At 36.1% G+C, this 21,211-nt stretch overlaps 1 protein-coding gene across 1 annotated transcript; it reads right to left on the bottom strand.

Annotated features, from left to right (window-relative positions):
• Positions 1-776: 776 nt before the first annotated feature.
• Positions 777-20,490, bottom strand: LOC109600686 (toll-like receptor 6). The gene is made up of 2 exons (XM_020016860.2): positions 16,128-20,490; positions 777-1,904 (listed from the first exon to the last, which is right to left on the bottom strand). The coding sequence occupies exon 1, from the start codon at positions 19,982-19,984 to the stop codon at positions 16,145-16,147; it is 3,840 nt and encodes a 1,279-aa protein (XP_019872419.2). The 5' UTR covers positions 19,985-20,490; the 3' UTR covers positions 777-1,904; positions 16,128-16,144.
• Between the last annotated feature and the right edge of the window lie 721 nt (positions 20,491-21,211).

Below are 21,211 nucleotides of genomic sequence, written 5' to 3'. Positions count from 1 at the left end.
TTATTTTTAAGGCAATGTTTTTAAAATTTATATTTTTTAAACAGAAAAATCTAGATTGATACATAATCATGCTACTATACAGATTCTATTAAAATAACATATTGAAAAATATTATTTATTCGAATATAGTTGAGTTTATAAAAATCTACATAAGATAAAAAAATTTTAAGCTCTTTAAAATAAAATCTATTACGCGTGAGATGAATTTACATTGAGTGATTATTTTCAATATTATTGATAGTTAGGATTAGATATATAAAATCCTATTTTTATGAAAAAAGCATATAATTTTTAATGTTATATGCTATAACCATAACATTCAACACATGCATTAAATATTGAATAATATTCAATAAAAATTAAATGGGTCAACATTTAAATATTATATACTGTTTTTAGAGTTTATGATGATCCCTCCTCCACAAACTGAATATTTTATTTATTCCATTTATATTTTTTAACAGAGTATATGCAGATATTTATTTTGTTTATTCATTATGCGAATTAAGATAATTTATATTTAATTTACTTACCCACAAATTAAATTGATTAAATTTAATTCCCCTGGAATGGCTCCCAATAAGGAGCAGATGTTTATTTCTTACCTGCCAACGTTTAAGATTTATTTACGACTAAAAACATCGCACAACATCTGCACACGCAACTTAACCTACCTGTATATGTTTACAAACCAGAAAGGACGGCAAATATATCTTAAAAATTGGTCCTAGTCTAGCGTAAATTAAATATATATAACCGAAATGAAGCGACACATATAAAATTAAATAGTTTATTTATTTTAAATTACGTTTCAAATAAGCATATAATACTATTTACATATAGTGCTTTGGGATTCTGTTGAAAATATATATTTAAATTATTTATACACAATATTTACAGAAAAATGTGTCAATTATATTAGGAATCGAATAATGAACAAAACAATATTAGATATTACCATTATGGACAATAAATTAGTTTAGATATACATGGGTTATAGGAAATGGTTGTATTTAATAATGGTTTGTTCAAAAAGTACTTAAGTCTATCAATATCGTTGTGGTTACAATTAATGATCAAAGAATATAACAATGTCTGACTAAATTACAGCAATAATAAAACGTTCGGTTTTATTACGCTTGGCGAAAGTCAAAAAATGAAATTATACGACAGACACTATTAATTTTTTACAAAATTTGATTTAGAATATCTATTATTCATTTATTTGACTTACAATAGTACATATTTTTACAGTACGTATTTATAAATACCAACAAGATGGAAACAATATAATAGTTACATCATTAATACTGTTGATGTACTTATTATTGTTAGTTTGTTGTTACAATTTTCATTCCTATGATCCTATTTGTTCTATATAAAATAATATACATTAACCAAATTTTGTAAACCCTTTAATCGATTAACATTGAAAACAAAGTTTTCGAGTGTATTGCCAAATTAGTTCAAATATACAAAAATAACTAATATAAACTGCCAGACATGAAAAATTCACAACCTTCTAGAAATATTCACTTCGTCAACGAAATGGAATTACAAAATCCATATTAGATTCAAATCGCATATTTAGATAAAAGTGTGTTTGTACAATTTTTACAACTATATTAATAAGCTCATGAAGCAGTTTATTCAACGAACATTGATATATCAAGACTGAATATAAATTGTATTTAAAGTTTAAATTCGTTATAAATAATCAGTCCGTATCCTTAAAAATTAATAACAATTGTAACTAGAAATATCCGTTCCATAATAAAATGGAGAATTACATTTAGAATTATTCACAAAAATATCACAATCACCAGTCGCCTTAGTAAACAAGGATAGACCGTCCATCAAACTGTCTAGTTCTCGCCACTCGTCTGCTATGGTATGTAGGCATACTGAAAAAAATTAAAAAAAAATTAATTTTATTGCTCAAATTGTTAAAATAAATAAATAACGTTATAATATTTTGTGAATTTTTTCAGCGCCATTTTTCATGATGAATTTAATTTATTAATATGTACCATGTAACAGCTGTTTTGTGTATTTTCATTTCAAATTTTATGCCCGTTTGCGTACGAAAATTAGTTAATTCCACAATTTACTTTTCCATATATGTTTTCCATGTTTGTTTTTTCGACGTGCACAAACAAAATTTCATCCGACCGCACACATTTCAAAGAAGCGACACAGAAAAAATGAAAAGTATTAATTTCAGAGTTGACAAGTTCACCAGCGAAAAAAATTAGCCACTAAACATAAAATAACATTGCCACCCACAGTGGCATCAGTGAAATGTACAAAAGAAAGACAATAATTCAAAGGTACGAATTATAATTGCTCTCGTACAGTTAGAAACTTTAATTACAACCGGCCATAATTAAATTTCTCATAAATTCGAACCCCAAGTTTCGCATATTAAGGAGCAGAAAGGATCATTGTTGAGTTAACGACGGGATTGTGAGTGTTATAGAAGTCGTAGTGTATGTTCCATTCGTTCCAGAATCACGAATCTCATAAAATAAAGGTCCCAATTAACGCAGCTGCGTGCGAAACTCTCTCGTGTGTCGAATCTTGATTATTTCACTCACCGACACTGTATTATTTACATTTGTTTTCGTTACATCGTTGTCAGCCGACCCCATATATTCGTGTAGATGACGCTAATCCGGCAAAAAAATTTAATCTAATTTCACACGTCATGTAACACCGCGTTAAACCCCTTTACATGTTCATTATCTTCGCTTTTTATAAATTCTGAAAGGGGTGCCCTGCATGAAAGTTATTTGCGGAAACCCGTCTGTTTACTCGATATGTGTGATTTTCGAAAATGTAAACTGGAATACGCTCTTTCATTACTTTGATGTGCCGTTACTTAAACTCCAGCAATAAATCCAGATAAAGAATGAAATTGTTCCTCATTTAATCGTGCATTATTCACAATTACCGCCAATTAAGCTCAATGCCATTTCACACGATTAATGTGGAAAAAAGCAATTAGTTCATATGCGCAATAATTTACAATGTGAAGCAATAAGGGTTAATGTCCAAGATTTTACAAGAAGTTTAAATTATTGTAATTTACAGGACTTGCACAATTGAAGTAACTTAATTGGCAGGAAATTTTCTGAGTACAGACGCATTCGCTTCTAATTAAAGATGTTTTTACTAATTACATGCAATTAATAATTAATACATCACCCACACTAGCGAAAAAATCCATTAACTATTTAAATTTTTATTGGTGCTTCCAATAAAATTTAAAGCATAGTGCATATTGACATTAACGATTAATGACGTCACCAGACAATAATTTATCACTGCATCAAATTACGACAGCCAAGTTCGAATCGCGTGAAATCAAATATACGCGTTTATCAACTGCTCTTGAAGTGTGTATGGGGTGAAGACTTTTCGGGGGTAGGATTTACTGGTCTGTGACGCCGTTTATATTTTCCAAACAATACTCCTGACCACATCTATTACGTAGTAAAGTGGGGTGTAAGAATTGTTAAATACAGGCTCGCCGATACGTATCATTGATTTAGACAATGGCGTTTTTGATTTTCCACTGATAAGATTCATATGAATCAAATTTGAGTTAGGTACGCCATATGGGAAATTATATATCATACTGGTGCCACCAACCTAAGGCCTTTTGTTTCGTTTATGATGTTATCTTGGCTTTTACATTTATTTCGGCGGGGAGCTCGTTTATTAGCATATTATATAAGATTAACTTCCAGTCCAAGGGGAAATCGTTGATAGATAGATCTCTTTTAAACTATTGTAATTCAATTTAACATGCATAAAAAACGGAGCGACGGTTAAAATGGTGTGAATAATGTATTAATAGATCTTATAAGCGATACATTGAACCGTGCATCAGCAGTTGTCAAATCGCATATTTAAATTTTAAATTTATGATTTAAAAAAGTACTTCAGCTGAAGATCAGTCAAGTGTACTTGAAAGCGGCTGCTAGTTCTGTAACATTCAGCAAAGTTCCTCGAGTAACAGAACAAGTGCATATTTGTTTGAGAATGAGAACATTCACTGCAAACAAATTTACTATTAAATGAGGTTAAACGATTTGCAATTAAGATTAAATAAGCAATTCACAATCTTTCCCACAATTAAGGCAAACATGTGCCCGCAACTGTACCACGTATAAATGGACTAAAAGACAATTGATTTCTAATGTGTTTAGTTTAAAGGAGAGTCGTTGATAAAGTTAATAACTCGCAATAAAAAACTGAGTTCCTGGTATTAAATTTACATGTCGAATTTATCACGTCATATTATAATGCATTAGCGTCGTGTAGGTTGGCAAGCTGAAACTCTATATTCCCAACATTATGTCAAAAGTTTCCTGAAATTTATTTTAAGATGAATACATTATGCATCCCTGTATCGCCTTTCACAGGGGTTGGAATGTGGACTGTCTTTAGAAGAAACTTTAGCTACAAATAGATAAGACGACAAGATTCATTAAAGTGAAACGGGGATATATTATTTTGATGCACTGCTTGTCAGATAATACGCATACAGGGATAAAGTTACAGCTAAATGTATTAATAACGACGATCATTACAAAGTTACCCAAAAACAAATTAACGTGCCAAAAAATATATAAAATAATATAATAAACACAACTACATATCTGAAGGTGATGGATTAAAGGAAATAAACTTTATTCGTTTCTTCCCATCGATTGAAATGAAATATATCCTGCGTAGCGGAATGACACATTGCTAAGAGCTTCCGATATCCAATTGTTCGTAAGTGTTTATGACCAACAGAAAGGAGTGACACTTTCCCTGATATAAATTTATAGCGTTTCCTCCGCTTCAAGCGCTCTCTTACACGTTTGATACCAACAAGTTCATTTAATCAAGCCCCCACATATTTTAAAGTTTTCCCAATAATTTATATTAATAGCCCGGACCCTTTTTGTAGTTTATCTGCGGGTCTACTGTAGTAAATAACATACCAAAAAGGCGAAGGACATAAATTTCATCCAAATGGCCTTCGCCTAATTTTAAAATATTTAGACCAACTGATACCCAACGAACACTCACTTAATTTATTTCGATTTTATTTTAATTACACCCATATCTACGATCTAGTACCTAATATTGTGGGGTTGTGAGTCGGTTAATTATTTCACGACTTTTTAATAGGCCAACGGTGCCTCGAAAACGGATCAATAACTGTGTTTACATGCATTTTCCTGTTTGTCTTCCCCCATTGAATGATAACGTAAACAATACAGTATTGTCTAATAAAACTTCTTCACACCATGATGCACTCTCACCAAGTTTTCAAGTGCGGAATAAACAGCCTACAGTTAACATTGTTCCGCAATTACTACTTGCATTGTGGTGCAGAAATGGTGTTTTAAATCTAACTGAATGTGAAACTGTTATAAAACGTGCGTGTTGTAAGAAGTGGGTTTCAGCGACAAGTTGTGAAATATAAAAATGGAACAAGGAGTTTATGTTTAGTAATTATATACTTGTTTTATATTTGCCAATAATATTCCAGTATATTAGCGGCTGATAGAAAGAGGAATAAGGGGTGGCGACTTAATACAATGCACACTGGGACGGCTGTATAGTGGGCAATTGTTTTGGATGGCGTCTAGTTGGAGTCTGGTCCGTAATATATACAAACCATTGTAGGCAGATCCTCCAACATTGTTCTCCAGACACTGAACAACATTAGATGGCCGATAAGCAGCACAATTTATAACGTATTTTAAATAATTTAGAACGTGGCAACCGCGTTGGCTTAATGTTAATTGCTACCGACTTCTACATCTGATAGCTCCACTGTTCCCTATTTTATCACATCTATGAGGCACATTTAAATACGGGGGCGGTGCCAACTGACAACTTAAATTAGTATCAGTCTTATTTAACAGGTTGTTTAGGAATGAAATAGTATTTCTAGATGAATTTTAAGTGGCCCGTTTTTATGTTTCGCCACTTTAATAACTCCGACCGTCTTTAAGAATGTTAACAAGAAAATTGGATGTTGGGCCCGTTTATTTGGAATTGCCGGATGAACACTTCACGATGATGTACGAGGGACCTGTTATTTTTTTTTTACAACGAAATATCGGAGCTATTATTTATAATTAGTAGGTGTTACAACTGGAACTTGATGTTCCGAGAAACGAGGTTGCAAATCATGTACACTTTGTTTAGCACTACGAAATTACAATTCACCTCTTTCGAGATTTTTTCAAGCAATTGATTTTAATGGCTTCGGATTTTTTATAGCTTCTTTGCAGCTGCCGTTTACCAGCCACTTATCCGATGTAGTATTGTACAATTATCTAGCCATTAATTAGTAAACACAAAGCGCATAATTTATCTGTTGTGCTTTAAAATTGATTTCATTTGTGGCAGCAATAATACGAGCGGATTTTCGATGTAAAATTAACGATTACATATTGTATATTTAATTTGCATACGCCATGTGCATATCATGGTTTACAATAAAATAAATTCCAATAGTTTTAGGTATTCGCATTATAAATTACGATTAATTTAAATATGGAAGGAAAACAGAAAATTTGCATATAAATATTTAAACATCCATTAAAAGCATCCGCGATGTGAAGTGACTAACTAGTACAGGAAAGCAAATAAAGTACATAAACATGCAACATTTATTTTGTAAAGTTTTAAATTACGGTGAGATCGCCCGAGGTCTCTAACCGGGGAAGCCTCTTGAAAAAATAATGGAGGATTGAAATTAAAACTAAAGTACACCATTAAATTCTGGCCAAGCGAGATTCAAGAAACAATTTGCTCTTTTTTAGCATAGCCGTAATTTTCAAGCCAAAAAGTTATTATTCTTACGACGAACTTTTCACAAGATAACAGCCCCAAGGGTTCTATTTTGTGCGTTTTTTGTCCTGTTTAAAACACAATACGTCGAAAAGATCGTTATGTTTAGGGTTGATCGGACACTTTGCAGGTATCTGTGTCATAAATAAGGATTAATAAAAGCATAAAGACCGTGAATGGCGGAGTTAATGATCAATGACGGGGTGATCTACAACCAGGAATACAAACAAAAACGATATAACATAAAACTAAATTCTCCCGTAAGAATATATTTCGGTTAGGTCTGATTTATTTGTTTTGATGTACAAGATATCTTGATGCTTGTATAAATATTTACTCTTATTAAAACGAAATTAATACTTAGATCATTAAAATAAAGTTTTAAATAGGATTACGCTTTGCCGGGGAGTAAGCGTCATAAAGGCGAATATTTACCTAAAACTTCGCAGTCGTTCACATGACAAAAATATATCGGCTATCCCGTCCCATAAATCCCGGTTTAATGCATTCAAGATAAAGCCGGCAAAATGGGTCATATATAAATGGTTAAAAACACCCTACGTACGGTTTTTGTGTCCGTCCCTAATCAACAAAAAGATAATCTAGTTAAAATAACATAAATAGCTGTAACAAAAACATGTCGCAGACACCTATAAAATCCCGGAGACCAGCTGATGTATACGGCACTGAAATTGTTGACCGAATCTCTTTTCCCCATTCTGCAAGTAAATATGGGCGAAAAGGGTAGGGTTGTGTGTGTGTGTTTAATTCAGGACATTCGACCCCTTTGTTTCTCGGTTTAGCCGGCATATCTGCCCCTTATTATAGGTGATTGTTTAATATTTGAAACATGCTTCAGTAGTAGTGATTCCACCCGGCGCTCGGATGTTTACATTGCAGAAATTCATTTTTATTTATTTGTTTTATATTTGCCTTTACTCCTTTCGAATGGCCCTTGTTTATTTATACCTACGGTAAGGGTTATTGTTTGGTTTGGCTCCATATTCGGACTGAAATGCTGCACTGCCAGATATAAAGAACGAAATTATGCGCTGTATTTTTTACGCCTTTATAAATATTAGATTAAATAATAAAAAGCACGTTGCGCTTCTAAGCAGAAACGTGATTTATTTTTTATTGCTGTTCGGTGCGGATTTAACTTATAAAAATATATTCAAATTATATTCCAGGCGAATAAATTTGGTATTACATGTGATTCCTAATTCCGAAATAAAAATAACGGGCACATATAAACGTAGCGTAATATTCTAATTAGAGCACGGCTTAAAATACTTTCATGTTACTGACATTGTTGGTCAGTTCGGAATATTTTTCAATTTAAATATACTCCAATTAATTAAATATACCACTGCCAGCAAAATTTTTATTTTTAAATTCGGTTTACACCAAAAATTATTTTTTGAACTAAGATTTTATAAATTACCTACCATCATTGAAATATATTAGTAATATGATCTATTTTTGGCACTAGTGTGATTCTATTATATAAAATACATCGAGATATTCACATATATTCCTGTTTTATAGCGTGCTACACGAAAATTTCATTAAAATAGACGATGTCGACGCATGTGTGTTGAATTCAAGCCACTGTTCATGGACCACTGAGAGAAAGACACCCGCCGTCTGCTTATGGCTTTATACGGCGCCACAACAGATAAATATAACTTCCCTGCTATTTTATTATTGTATCCACGTTCCGACTTTACATACATTTTCAGAATACGGAAAACAATCGTCTCGTGCTTAATGGCACGATTTTTCGAAGGGAATAATAATTGTGAAGCTTATTTTTTTTTAAGAATGCAGTAAGAATATTTGTGGCCCACTTACTAAACTAGGTTAACGAGACGCCCCCGAAAAATATTCAAAATAATTATTTCCAAAGTGGCATAACGGAATAAAAATACAGTTTAAATGAAAATTGAAATTGGATTAGATTGCACGTTTTATCGGAAAAGCTATTTATAATCTTCACAACTTCTGAAAATAAGTTCAGTATCGATAAGGGAAACGTATTTATTTTTAAAGCGGGCAATTTATGTCGCACCCTAAAAATAAGTAAATACGCCACTGCATCATATCCGTATAAAATTTATGTAGTCAACTTTGCGCCGTATCGGATAAGAAAAATGAATTTAAAATTTATCACACACACGCACACCAAGTCTGGACAGGAAGTATATTATAAATAAGGCCCTTTTAACGAAGTCTCTACGAACATAAGAAAAGCGTGGAGATTTTTATATTCTGGCGGAATGCGGTAAAATAAAAAATGATTTATTGTTTGATTCAAGTAGTGTGTATACAAATAAATTCTTCAAAATATTTCAAGGAAAGAATAAATTTATACTAAATTTTAAATTATTTAAATTTTCCATACGGAAATGTATCCTTATGAAATTCCTGATTTGGTGTTGTCCATGCAATGAAATTATAATTATCATTTACTTTCGAATTACTTGATTTTATTTAACACATTTATATGAAGATTTAATACTTTCTCACAGATCTAGGCGGCATTTATGAAATATTTCATGAATTTCTGTTACAAAACTTTATCTGATGTTCGAGGTTAATTTTAATTGGGATTATTCTAAGAAGAATGTAGCAGTTTAAAGCCGAGTAATTAAGTTTAAGTAACACAGTGATGATGGTAACTAATTCATAGACGACTTCCTGAATAAAAAGCTTCCTATTACCTTTTCTAAAACTACAAAATGCTTTGCTATTGTTTCACTAGGTGTTAATAGGAAATGGCGGTTTGGTATTACTATTTTATAAATCAATACGAATGGTTTGGTGAATTTTGCACGTTAGTTTATTATTAATGCAATTTATAGTCGCAAGTGAAAATTAATTACTTTCTATACATTAAAATTAACATATGCAGTTTATTTCAATCCATAATAAATTAATTTATAAAAGGATTTAATTGCATAATGAATTTTTTATTATATTTTGCTATTGTTGCTGGAAACCAAACGCGACATTCCGTTGCAAAATACGGATGTCCGTTGGCCACTAAAAATTTCATTAAAACATTATTCTATTGGCAATTTAATTACGGAAACCCCATTACAGTTAAACGGCCGAACATTTTGAATGTCTCCTGTGTGTGCTGGGTGTGAAAGGAGCACTTGGAAGTGGCGGTTTTATTTGTTCACACTTTAAAAATTATTTACAGTAAGGGGAAACTGGAAAGTGTCTCATTATGTCTGGCAGTATCTTTTTAAAGATGTCAAATAATGACCCTCGGCAAATGTTTGTTCAGTTAACTAGGCATGGCCACTTTATAAGAGTACTGCACCACCTTGGCATTTGTTTGTCGACTACTTTCAATGTTACCGTACCCTGCACATGGCTCAAGAAGTGGATGAAAAAAAAAAAAAACGTCAACCGATATTTTCTCATCGGGTCGGCACGGCTAAAGGCGACTGTTAAACCGAAACCTTTGTAAAATTTCGTTGTTTGTCTCGCTTGTACTCCGACCAGAAATTAAAAGTACAAAAGAGACGGCGATAAGTGCTCCTCCCATCCTTTTAACGCACAATGCCAAAGGACCGGGGTCCCCGTTGTACGTTTTCACTGTCACCGATTTAAAGAACACAATAAGGCAAAGGACATATTTTTGTAACCTAAGATGGATGCCACCGGTATCACCATTATAACGTCGATTCATTCCAATGACATTTCTATCGGTTGTTTTAATGGTAATTTTATATTTTCCGTCCCCCCGGTCCCCAAATTCAAGCCAGTCCGTCAAACCGAATTAATTTTGAAATAAGTAATTGCCCGAAAGGCGCATGCCGTTTCGTATGTAATTCGAATGACAAAAGTATCAGATTACCCGGTTTAGTAATTCTAAGGTTTCTAATAAGTTTGAATTTCCTGAGGTTTGAATTACATTAGTCGGAAAAAAATCAAATTGTAAGGGCCTAATGAGGCTTAATATCTTAATAAATTGAACGTAAAGAACCCATCACTTATAGTGATTTAAGTTTAGATATACATTATTAAGGAATTAATTAAGCTAACAACATTGGGTCTAATATGAACTGACATATTGATTAAATGTTAGTCCAATTAAATTTTTCCTTACACAAGCTTGAATTATTGGGCATTACAAGAATATCAAACAAATTAGTTTTCATAAGAACTTGTAGTTGGGATTTATATTTGACACTTAGAATGTATTAGGTGTGTAAAAAATATTTACATTTATTCCTCCAAACAAATATTCCCACGCCAGATTTTAAGCGGCTGATTAAAATTAAACTGTAAAGTCAAATCGACTAGAGACATCTTCTAAATCCGTCAATAGAAAAACGAGGAGTGGCCAATAGTTATAGTCAATCGAACTCGATTTGACAAGAATTCTTCACCGGCTCAATTAATCATTCCACAAAAAATTTAAAGGGAGTGGTTTAATGCAATTCTACAAATCCTTTGTTCAAATTTGTCCGCTATTGTTAGAAATAAGTCAGTCCGGCATCATAAAGAAGATTAGGTCAGGAAAAAAACACTTTTATTCCAACCATGTTGGATACGAAAAACCAGTTTAATTATTTTGACGTGCGTTTTGTGGAAGCGTTCAAATTAAATTGCGGAATCTTTTATGGGGGAAGAAGTGGTTAGAGATATTTCGAGTCTGTCAAAGCTCATAAATATTTATTAACTTCTACATTGTGCTAGAATTACCTGCCCTTAGCGAATGCCCGATCTAATTTCAGACAGTTTTTAACACAAAGGGGAATTCGGCGGCTGTGTAACTGTAAGTGGCGATTATTTCAGATGGAAATCCACCTGGAGAATGATGAACGACTGAAGAAGGCACTCGAAAATGAATGTAATACGAAGGGAAAACGATGACGGAGCGAAGAATCATAAGATTATTTCTTACAAATTTCATTTTCATTTGCTAGGATTAAAGTCTCGCAAAGATAATTGAATTCCCAATCGGCGGGCGCTCGTTCCCCTCCGATATCTTTTTAATCGCTTTGTTTGTGCATGATAAAGAAATATTAGACAAAAAGTGTATTTGTTATTGTGAACTTTTTCGTTCTGTGAGAATTTTGATTTTAAACCAGCCATTCAAAGAGGCAGTTTAATATTTAACGGCTTCCTCTAAAAATGATTTTTTGTAATTTCCTCTGCGACAACTGTATTAGTGGCCGTTAAGACAATTTAAATGCGCTTAGAACACGACGGGGCGATAAATGTAATTATTAAAAATAAACAATGGAATACGTGAGAAATGGTGATAAATTCCCCTCATCCAGAGCGGTTATTAACGTTTTCGTGGTAGAAAAAATTATCGTCGTAATGTAGCATATCCGTTCCTTGTTAGTCCCGTTTATTTATTTTAAAATGCTTGACAATCGCTTAGAAAGAAAAAACCCTGATTACGTTCACGAATTGTTTGAAGGGGAAATTATGGGTGACTGTCACTAATTCGTTGCGTATGGAATAATTTTGAAATTAGTTCCGTGGCCGACTCGCTGAAATCTTTTGTTGCATCTTTTACGGCCAAGATTTATTTGTTTATCGGCGTTCGAAAAATCGACACGGTGATTTCGAGACAGCTCAACCGTGGTGTAATAACATGTTTTCGTGACTTATTATAGTCCGCATCGATTTGTAACGTTCCTGTCTTCTTTAATCAGGTACTTTACACCAGTCGGATGCCTATATTTTTCTTTTGTATTTTTATTACCGACTTATTATTGTTATTTACCATAATTTCGTCCGTTTGAAATTGCTTGATAGGCGTGAAATGAAGTGAACTACAAAAAATCGATGTAATTTGGCATTAATTATTTATGGATAAAAAAATTTAATTAAAAAACTTGAACAATGAATCATTTGATATTATGGTGTAAAAGCATATTTGATCCGATAGTTTTCAAATTATTCACAATCTGATTAATTTGCCGTATTTGGGTCTATTAAAAACTCCAAATGTATCAAATTTCAAACAACGGAGTAAAAGGTTACAGTAATCCAAACCGGAAAAATTGATCAATTACTTAGTACGATGTCACGGGGAAAAAATAAAAATATGAATATATGTAAAGGGAGTGCCAATAATGAAAAACGCTCACATAGGGTTTTCAGAATTTTGCTCGTAATGATTTCAGCTTTGGGATTATATATACGTATGAAAATGAATTGCCTTGTGGGGATTCATTTGACAGATGGCCTTGCTAATTTACCCTGATTTATGAAAAACATGTTTTACCAAAATATGAGACGACTCGCATTTCGCAAACAAACACAAGACATTCCATGTTGCTCCTTAAAAACGAACTAAAAAGACAAGCCCAGTCTGATCTTCAATTTAATTGGTAACTTTATACGAAAAACGTAGTGTAGCAGCACAAATTTAATAGAGTGTGCAAAAACTACTGATTTAATTGTTTCCCAAGCCAATGGACTGAATCTGTGAAGACAATTTTTAAGTAGTTGATCTCAAATTACCTGTTGCGAGACTGTAAAGTAAATTTATAAGATCTTCTTACAATACATCCTTCCGCCGAAGACAATATGAAGTAACCGTATATGTATTTCTTATACGGGATAATATTTCAGACTCCCGTACCAAACAAAAGACGTTTTATTTTAATATTAGCTTTTTTGTCTTAGACATCGCATAGTCTGGAATATGCGCGGCACATTGATCAGCCAAACAATGGCATATAAACCGTTTAAGTGAAACTGAAACCATATTATCTACGTTTGAGTGAAAATCATAAAGGATAACTGAATAAACGAGTTGTTAATCTCTGGTTGCTTTGCCACAAACGCGTGCACAACAAAGAACTTTTGCACAATACTTTTGCCTTTTCAGATGCAAATGGGACATTTGACAGATGCCCTTGTAAAAAGTAAATTATTGCGCCCGTCTTTTTTAAAACACTTTGCCTTTGGCGGCGATAACGCGGTTACAAAGGTTATTTATTGCAATTTTGCTTATATTCGACCTGTTTAAAACTCCACAGCAAAAAGAAAATTACACGTTACTGCACCTAACTCGCCACAATCTGCATTTGTAATTACACAGGTCTAGTTTCCATGAAGTTTTGTGGGTATACCTATATTGATCGTGCCGGACCCTTTAAAGAACGACTAAGTCTGGCGAAATTGCTGAAGGGAAAAACCGGATTATGTGTCCCATTTTATCTGTAAATACCGTTCAGACAGCGACATTTATAATTGATCGTGATAAACTGTAATGGGGGTGCGATCAATCTAAAAAACAACTGGCTATCCAACAGGCCTGGAGAATACTGCTCGATGTTATATATCAATTATGAAGTGGTGTATTCCCTTATTAAATGCGAAGGCAATTAATATTTGGAAGTAATTTGCAATTAATTCTTTTAATAACATTCATTCTCCAATGTTTAGATCAAAATATTTATTTACTGGCTACATTTTAATTATATTTATGTTTAAAAACATCCCCCTGTGCGCAAAAGAAGGAGCCACCGCTACAGGGCAATAATGTCCGTCGTGGAAGAAACAAACCAATAAAACAGAAAACGCGAGAACGAGTGGAAGTCCGATATAATATCGTCTTTCGCAGCCGATACGCTCACTACAATGCACACTTTTGTCGGCAATAAGTGACCCCCGGGTTTCTGGAGGAAATTCGCAATTTTATCGGATATATACGGCGAGGCCTTTCGGGTATTTTAGAGGAATTATTTGCTGCACTGGTAAACTATTAGGTCGTGTTAATTATTTTCCATTCTTTACCAGCGCCGGCCAGATTTATTGATTTTCACGGTCTTCCCGACACGAAGAGTTCGATTGGAGTTAGACCACAACGACATTAACAAATGGGTTGATTCATCACGTATTTACCCTAATTTTAATTCAAGTTTAAGGTCAATGAATGATGTTTTCTTTGAAGTAGGCGCTATTATATCAACACCCGAAACATATTTATTGACTGGCAGCGAACCGTTTCACCACATATTGTCGACGTACCTAAAAATTCGTTCGGGATGCTTCCAGTGAAGATTTGTGTAAAGTACTTGCTGTCACATTGAATGTCTTGGATTAATTGATCGGCGGTCAGCATTAACGGCAAACCCTTACATTTTACACAAAAGAATAATCACATCTGTCCTTCTAGATCATTGGTACAGGTAAATAGATGTCTCCGAGGGTATCCGGTCCTTTGACCAATGCTCAATTTTAACAAACACAATTTGCGATATGAAGCCAGGTGAACTCTCTTGGACATGTTCACAAAGGACAAATAAGTATCCTGGACCGAAATGTGTCTTTGTGAGGGATTTTTACGGTACAAAGACGCTGCGGTATCCATTGTCACAGATGCATTTGTCCCCATAATACGTCGAATGAAACCTGTCACTTTGATGTATGAATGGGAGTCTATCGATTATTTAATTTATTTCCAGACGTCTCAACTAATAAACGTTACTACGTTCGCTCCACTCAGCGTGGGGACGTTGTTTGATCAAAACTTTCACCACTGCCGTAACAAATAATTCTAGTTCACAAATCTTCAAATTGGTAATTTTCTATAACTCATTTTAAAAACCGTCGTTAGTGTAAAATTTATTTCTTTCAAAAATATCTGTGGGAATTGGACGAATTGGATTTTTGAACAAGCAGCCAATGATTGCACATTATCCGAGCGCCGACCACAAGAACACTATTCCCTTGCTAACTAAGCTTTTTAAAATACAGTCTGATTGGAGCCGGGAAGTCTGCTTCCGCCTTAGCGGAAGTGACCTGGGATAGTCAAATGATCGGGACCCTACTAACGACCAGAATTGTAAGAGTCACGCTTTATCCCGTATCATCTACGGGTGTAACCTCTCCCAACCCAAAGGTTGCCTACAGTTTTATGGCCATTTCCAATTTATATCAGATAATAAACCCAATAAATACTTTTTTACGTTCTCGAACAAAGATCGGATAAAGACGTAACCCTGATTAGGGACACGAAAGTTAGTCACAAAAAAAGTTAGTCTGAGTCATCGGATATTTTTAGTTAATTCAGATTATTTCCTTCTATAGCCGGGTTTTTTTTGATGACACGATTTATTTAATGGTTGCATAAAATCTCTTACAAAATATTAATGATTGTGATCCGATAATTAAGTAGGCTAATTAAAATAAGGAATAAATATCCTTTATCATTATCATCATAATTTGATAATAAGACATAGTTTTATAAAAATTATAACAGGAATTAATCTTACCTGCTAGAAAACATCCGCTACGCCCACAGGGGATGCGGCATTGTCCTGGTGTCCCTTGGAAGGCTCGTGGAATGTTGCAAGAAAGGAGGCAGCTTTCCCGGCGGCGGGGGCGGTGGAATGGCAGGACTCCTGGACCGTTCCAGGTGGGAGGGTGTCGCCGTGGCGTAAATGTTAATCGCAGATCTTTGGTGTACACAAGGTCTCCGTACATCGGGCATGGAAAATTGAAGCTTCTGCCAGAACTGACGGTCACCCCATTCGATCACTGTGTTTGTCTTTAAGTACAGCCTCAGATCCGGGTCCAAATCCCGTTGAGGAAGTTCACCGGTCACGACGAAGATGAGACGACGACGCCGGTCCTTCAAGACCTCATGCAACGCCGATTTAAACTCGAACCGGCACCATTCATTGTGCAAAAAGTTTTTGGACAAGACTACGATAGTCCGCCGTGACGATTCGACGGCCTCGATGATGGTGTCGGCCACGTACGCCGAAACGTTAAAGTCTCTGTAATGTAGACATAGTCTGTAACCCGGATCGCCCGACTCGAGACCCGGAGCCAGAACTTGGCTTACGAACGCCTCGTCCTTTACACTGTAACTCAAGTAAGCGTCGAAAAGTCGATCCTTGTCCTGTTGTTCTTCGAAAGCCGTCGTTTTATAGCACATTCTTAATCCGCAACGCGAATAGATCCACACACGCAATTCCCTACGATAATAGAAAGCGCCACACACAATTACGACGCTCGCCAAGAAGACACACATCGTTACCAAGAGCAGAGGCAGATAGTCGTTCATCACTTGGGTTTCCACTACGGCATTATTGCCGTTTTGATGGAGCGTACAAGATGTCGCGTTAAAGTCAGCCAAATGGGGACCCAGTTCTTTGGTTATATTACTGTACATGCATACTACTCTATTTGCGTCTACCACTTTACCGTAATTTACTTGGAGCCAATTCTTAAATTTCAATGTGTAATGGCAGTCGCACGACCATTGATTTTGAGCCAAGCCTACTTCCACTAAATAAGGATTTAATGCAAATTGCCATACTTCGAATGTCCTTAAACGATTTCCATCTAATCGCAATACTTCCAATTGTTTCAGCTGAATGAAAGTACGGTTGTCGATGTAGTGGATCAAATTTCCTTGCAGATAGAGCTCTCTTAAATATTCCAATGTCGCCAGTTCAAAGCCTAATAACTCTTTTATTTGGTTGTTTTCCAAATGCAAAATAGTCAGTCTCCTCAATCCACTAAAAGTGTGGTTATAAATAGCAGCAATATTTGAATTATTCGCATATAAAACCTTCAAATTTTTACGGCCAATAAAAGAATGACTAGATAACTCACCGAAGTTATTGCCATCCAAATAAACTTCAGTGGCATCCATGGGAATTTTATTAGGCATTTCGGTGTAACCAACCCCGGAGCATTCGACAACGTTTGCCGACCACGACTGGTCATGATAACATGTGCAATTCGTCGGACAAGTCATTTCGCAGTCGCACGCGTCAAAATCGCAGCAATGGCACAAAGCGAAGCAGTGCGTTTTATAGGTGCAAAGGAACTGCGACGAATCTGCCTCCACCAGAGGCACGTAGTTATTATCGCGATTGTACAAGAGCTTGCAATAAATACTTTCCAGATCCATCACACGCGGATGTTGCCGCAAGTGGTCCAGTTTATTTATTCTCTGCAGCCATTCCATCGTACAATCACATTGAAATGGGTTTCCGCCTATGTAGAACTCTGGTAGCGGCTTTTCAGGGTCCACTGGAGTCAATCTCAGTGCGTTCAAATCCATAGTGACTATCTGATTAGCGTACAAGTCCACTCTGGTGAGGTTGGTTTTCTTTATAAATGTGTGCGGCTCGACAATTGATATTAGATTGTCGTTTAAAAATAGCAATTCAACGCTGCTGGGCACCGCGGCCGCACTTATCTTTGAAAGCTTATTGAAGCTCGCATCTAACGTCTGCAGACGTAATTCGAAGTCGAGATTGTAGTGGTTGCCTAGTTCTCGTACGTTATTTTTATGCATGTCCAGCCACTGAAGGCCCCGCGGGATAAGCGCATAATCGAACCATTCGAGTTGATTGTCTGATATATTCAGCCACAGTAAGCTCGGGATGTCCGCAAACAAGCCATTGACGTCAGTTAGCTGATTAGAATCCAATCGGATCGCTTGTAAGTTGGGACTGGATTGAAAAGCTCCGTGTTCAACCCTTTGGATTTTATTACGGGCGAGGTTCAATATCTGAAGCTCCGGTAAATCGGCGAATGCACGCTTGCTGATGTTCTGTAGTCGATTTCCGATTAGTCTTAAGCCATATAAATTGCTCATTCCACGAAATCCGGGCTCTTCCAGCGTCGTGATCAAGTTTTCACCCAGGTCTACGGTACGGAGCAAACGCATATCTTTCAGTGCTAGAGGCGCAGCTTTGAGTTGGTTACCGTTTAGATTTAAGTCTTGCAAACTGGAGCAATTCCTGAATGCTTCGGGATGAATTCCCTCGAGCAGATTATTATCTAGCGCTAGGAGTGAAAGAACATATAAACCATTTAGTGAGTATGCGTCTAAATACGTGATTTTGTTGTAGGAAATAATTAGGGTGTGTAAGTTACTCATCGGGGCGAACGTCTCCGCCGGTATGGTTTCGAGTGAATTATGTTCCAAATTCAGGATTTGGAGCGTGTATAAATCCTTGAAAAAAGACTGGTCCAACTTGGTAATACGATTATAGGATAAGTTTAAAAGCACCAAACGAATCAGTCCAGAAAACGTGTCAGCGTTTATCCACGAACTAGAAAGTAAATTCCTTGACAAGTCCAGTGCCAACAATTGTTCTAAGTTGGCAAACAAACCCGGTGCGAGAACACTTATGGAATTGTTTTGTAAATAAATTTCTTTTATTGAGCCGACACTGTCTTTGAATAGCTCAGATGGAAGTGCCACAACTTTATTATTGGACAAATCGAATATTTGCAAAGCCTTTAATCCCGATAGGGCCTTATCGGCAACCATCGAAATTTCGTTGTTATGAATGTAAAGCTCGCGAAGCCGACGAAGCACACTGAATCCGTTCGCGGGTATCAAGACGAAATGATTAAATGACGTGTCAAGTACCTGAATATCCAAACTGCACGGATGTGAGAACGTGCGGGCGGTTTGATGATGTTGGGGTTGATCTTCGTCAGCAACACTTAACAGAGGCTGCGGATGCCCCGGAGCTTTCTCTCGAAATCCCAAATCACTCACATCTTGCAATCGATTCTCACTGACGTTCAGAAACACCATGTTTATGAGCGGACAAAAAATGTTCTCCGGAAAAGACCATATATTATTGCAGCTAAGATCCAGCCTCTCCAACTGTCTGACAGGTGAAAAGCTGTCTTTGGCGAATTCCAAGTTCATAGCCGGCCATTCGGTATTATGTGTTCTCACCGTCAGATTCCTAAGGTCACGTAATCCCAACAGAGTTCCCGAGGGCCATCTACCCAGTTTGCAGTTCTCCAACTCCAGGGCCCTGAGTTTCGTCAGATGGACGAAACTTTTATCGTCCAAACTACTTCTCGACATGATCTCCCCGTTGCATTCGATTCTCAAAGAAGTTGTGTGCTCCGAGGGTATGACGCTGAAGTTGGTGGTGTCGAATTCGCTGTTGATCGTTCGTAAATTGCAAGTGAGGGCCACCTCGTCCTGACCGCCGGCGGTTAAGGGTTCACGTATCCACCACTGACAGTCATCTGGAGCTTCGTAACGCAAAGGCTGCGAACTGTCTGTGGGCTGGTATTCATTAGAATCGACACTTGAAAGCACGAGGAAAACACTGAAGGCGAAAACGTAAAGAGCCATCACGATTTTATTTCAACTGTCACAAGCGCGAAAATTCAGAACGGTACATGTTACAAGTCCACTGTGTAAGAACGCGTGTTCAGCGTCGCACGGCAGAGAACACCGATGTTACCGCTTCGACGGCCGTATACGTACTGCCAGGCGCCTTGTTGCCCACTAGACGTGTGTTCTCACTACCCCCTCACTACCGGCGCACACCCGTGTATAACCACATAACTCACCCTCGTAAATTTTAATAATAGTACGTAATTGACGTTTATTACGTAGTATTATTAGAGAGTATCGGAATTTATGTATAGACAATGGTTTTAAATTCGACTTTGTGGATTTTTGCAGGATCCGCACACACAGATCCAGGCTAATAAAGGATTATCGGTTACTAACTGTCCTGGCCAACGCGATTTGTTCCAGTTTATGTGCGAATTTAAAAATGCCGAATCTGGGTAAGTTAGAAATATCGTGACATTGCGGAAGAGTTGCGGAGATGGAGCAGTGGCCGGCCGTTACCGACGACGTGATGTTGAAGACTGGATTCTGATGCTGGATCGTCCATGAACATGAAAAGAGCTTCTGACTCCGCGGGTTTATGATATTTCCGAGGGCAGGCGAAGAGTAACCGAAAGCGGACGACATTGGCGTCTGCGCCCCGCCTTTACTGGAGCGCCAGTCGTAAAAGAAATGTGCGCCCCATAGACCTTGCCTAAATTTATTCTCTTGGAAAAAATCTCTCTTAGTTATTCAAGATATTCAATATGTTAAATCTAGCGGACAATTGGTGAACACCGATAACATGTATATCGGTCCGTCGTACGTATACCGTGTTCCGTAATCCAATTATTTTAGGGAGGAGCACAATTTTCAAGTTAGGATTGCAAAAGGAACAGCGAACGCTTTGTAACAAGGATTATGATTATACGGTCGAGGCGAGTGTTCTGCAAAACCAATCTGTTGCGTGATTCGCCGCCAGTTGAACGGCCAAAAGGAATCAGACATTCAATATCGGCAATTTCTTCAGCCGTGAAACGTTCAAAATCAAAACATGTGAGATAGGTGAACATGAACACAGACATAATAGGTGGAATACATTGAATAAAAGCAGTGTCACGTTAACTGCACTGAAATTGAATATTGACTACCTTTTTTTCTCCTAGATGAGCTGCTGATATTTAATATAAATATTTATTGTATTTATTGTATTTAACCTAATAAAAGCAATTATTATTAATT

Source organism: Aethina tumida, chromosome 3 (assembly GCF_024364675.1).
Source record: "Aethina tumida isolate Nest 87 chromosome 3, icAetTumi1.1, whole genome shotgun sequence".
NCBI classification, from domain to species: domain Eukaryota; kingdom Metazoa; phylum Arthropoda; class Insecta; order Coleoptera; family Nitidulidae; genus Aethina; species Aethina tumida.
This window is presented reverse-complemented; position numbering and strand designations above follow the sequence as displayed.

Coding starts and splice junctions, on each gene's coding strand:
- LOC109600686 (XM_020016860.2), bottom strand. CDS start 19,984: ATGGCTCTTTACGTTTTCGCCTTCAGTGTTTTCCTCGTGCTTTCAAGT.